Consider the following 2525-nt stretch of genomic DNA (forward strand, 5'->3'; position numbering starts at 1 on the left):
CTGGGACACTGGGCCAGTAATGCCACGGCTGCCCAGGCTGTCACATGGCAAACAGCCCTGGAGCAACTCCCTCAGAGTTTCTTGGCCTTGTCTCAACAGTGAGGTCGGACACAGCAGGTCTGCGAGGTTCTTGTGACTGTAAAATTAACCAACAGGCTTCCACATTTGTCCTTGACCAATGCGGCGTCTTGCACACTGCTACAATCAGGATGTGACGGGGTGAAAAAGGCATGCGCAGTTGGAAAGGCACACGAGGACACAGGCGTCATACCTTAATATCGTTGTCAATGCCTCCGGATATGATCTGATCGCTGGTGTCATTGAAAGTTACAGCCAAGACCTGGTACGTGTTCTGAAATGTCTGGACAGCAGCTTTTTTCCTGATATCCCACAGCTGAAAAGACACAGCAGTTGTAAAAATGCCATATAGATATTTAACGACAAAATTACAGGAAGTTGAACATATACTTGGCAGAGGCTCGGACTGCTCTCCTGAAATTCCCTCTTTTACATCTTGGGAGATCTCTACAAAAAACATAGTAAAATTGTGGTGTGATTGGAGCACAGGAACACAGTGGGGGGAAGGAGGGGCTAGCATGCACGATTTCAGAAACTGCTTGCCTTTCGCCTCTTTGGTTAATACGGATCAGCGGAACAAGTACAGTAGATAAATCTTCTTTCCCTCCACCCAAGAATTACAGAAAAAAGGGAGCAGTCAAATTTTATTTTGAATTTTTTTACTTCTGAAATCAAAGTTATTAGATAATGAAATCATAAGAGTCATGAAAGGCTGAATTTAGCCCACTTAAACGGAAAGACCCTCCAAAATTCTTTCGAAGATCCTATCTTACTTTCAAGTCCAGACTATCTCCATACACAACATACTGACCTTCACTGTCCCATCGTCGCTGCCTGTACAGACAAGCTGGGGGCCTCGCCTCGCTGGGTAACAGGAGTTAACGAAGGAGGTATGGCCCTTCAGCCTCTTCACTCTCTCTCCAGTCTCACTATCCCACACAGCCACGGTTTTGTCTGTGGATGCTGAGAAGAGCATGCTGCGGAGAAGGACAGCCATGAGGTTCTCGATATGGGAAACGTTTCTCCCCTCCCACCTTTTTTACCCTGAAGTTCTGTGATCAAAGCTGGAAATATTCAGTGGGAATCAGAGAATTTCCTCCATAGGCCAAGACAAATGTGCTGTTTCAGAGGAGGCTAGCTGACAGCGGGGCAGCTACACTGGAGGCACTCCCAGTAACCCCCATTTCTAGATACATATACATTGGTTTTCCAACTCCTCAAACACTATCTGGGATGATCACAGGAAGGAAAGCTCAGTGGCAATAGCTCAGATGTGTAGCAGAATGGCCTTTTAAATTAACAAATACCTCACTTGTTTTCTTTCCCTCCCCAGTCTCTCCCAGGTGACCAGCACTAACTGTCCTCTGTTCCTCAAGATTGAAATCAAGGGCGCTGGCACATCACAGGTGATCCAGATCCTTTGCTCAGGCTCAAGCAGGCACCACTCTTTATCTGGGAAAGCCACGATACAAGCTTTCGCCATACATGGCCTGAGAAGGGGCAATGACAACGCACGCTGAGGAACCCTGACCAGCAGAAAGCATCTTCCTTCAGAAAGAGCTGGGCCTGAGGCAAAAAGCCATCTGCACGCCACTTACCTGCCATCCGTGTTATAGTGCAGCTCCATAACCGCCCCGCTGTGTCCTTTCAGGGTGGCGTAGTTATCGCAGTCGCCATAGACGTTCCACAGCACTGGGGAAAAGGAAGGGAGACGTAAGTGCAGGGAACATGGAAACACCTCCCTGATGTGGTTGGAGCCATTCTCCAGGAATTCAGCAAAACGAACCATATACCGCCACCACGACTACCTCCAATCTGGGGTGATGCATAGCCATAAAGCTATGTGTGAACCCCAGAAAGACAGACAACTTTTTTGAGCTGACTTATGGCTTTAGAGCAAGCCAAATTTGTTAAGAAAAATAATAATCTCCACCTCGGCAACCCAGAACATCAAAGATGGTATTTCGGCAGGCTGCTGCAGTCCAATGCAGACTGAGGGTAACCTGCGCGAGGGACCTGGGAGCGCAGGGCTGGGACGAGCAAGCTGTGTTACCAGCCCCACCTGAGGGCCAGCAGGACAGTGACCTGCCAGAGGAGCTGGAAGAAGCTTCCTGCTCCCCTCCTTGTGAAGCACCTCACTCTCAGGACCCAGCAAGCTCCATGGCTGAGATAAAACCCCATCACAGTACAACGGCCTGAAATCACGCCAGCCCTGTGCAGCGCTGGTGGGAACAGCGGTGCCTGGTACTCACGGATCAGCCTGTCGAAGCCGGCGGAGGCGAGGGTGTTGCCGTTGGGGTGGAACTTGCAGCAGTACACCTCTCCCTCGTGCCCCGAGAGCAGCATGATGGGGGCCTGCAGGGAGGAGCACCGCGGCGGGCCCCGCGGGGGGCAGCGGGGGAGCCGGGTGAGGGGGTGCTACGGAGGGGAGCAAGGGGCAGAGCCGG

The 2525-nt window shown here is 50.9% G+C and overlaps 1 protein-coding gene across 1 annotated transcript in view; it reads right to left on the bottom strand.

Annotated features, from left to right (window-relative positions):
* Positions 1-2462, bottom strand: part of SNRNP40 (small nuclear ribonucleoprotein U5 subunit 40) — a 10393-nt gene extending 7931 nt beyond the window's left edge. Inside the window, exons 1-4 of the mRNA XM_035901272.1 lie at positions 2331-2462; positions 1677-1770; positions 890-1055; positions 272-394 (exon numbers count right to left, since the gene is read on the bottom strand). Of these exons, the coding sequence (XP_035757165.1) occupies positions 272-394; positions 890-1055; positions 1677-1770; positions 2331-2424 (477 nt within the window). The 5' untranslated portion in view covers positions 2425-2462. The remainder of the gene's footprint in view (positions 1-271; positions 395-889; positions 1056-1676; positions 1771-2330) is intronic.
* Positions 2463-2525: the final 63 nt, after the last annotated feature.

The sequence above is a fragment of the Egretta garzetta genome, unplaced genomic scaffold, assembly GCF_000687185.1.
Source record: "Egretta garzetta isolate BGI_Z169 unplaced genomic scaffold, ASM68718v1 scaffold368, whole genome shotgun sequence".
NCBI lineage: Eukaryota > Metazoa > Chordata > Aves > Pelecaniformes > Ardeidae > Egretta > Egretta garzetta.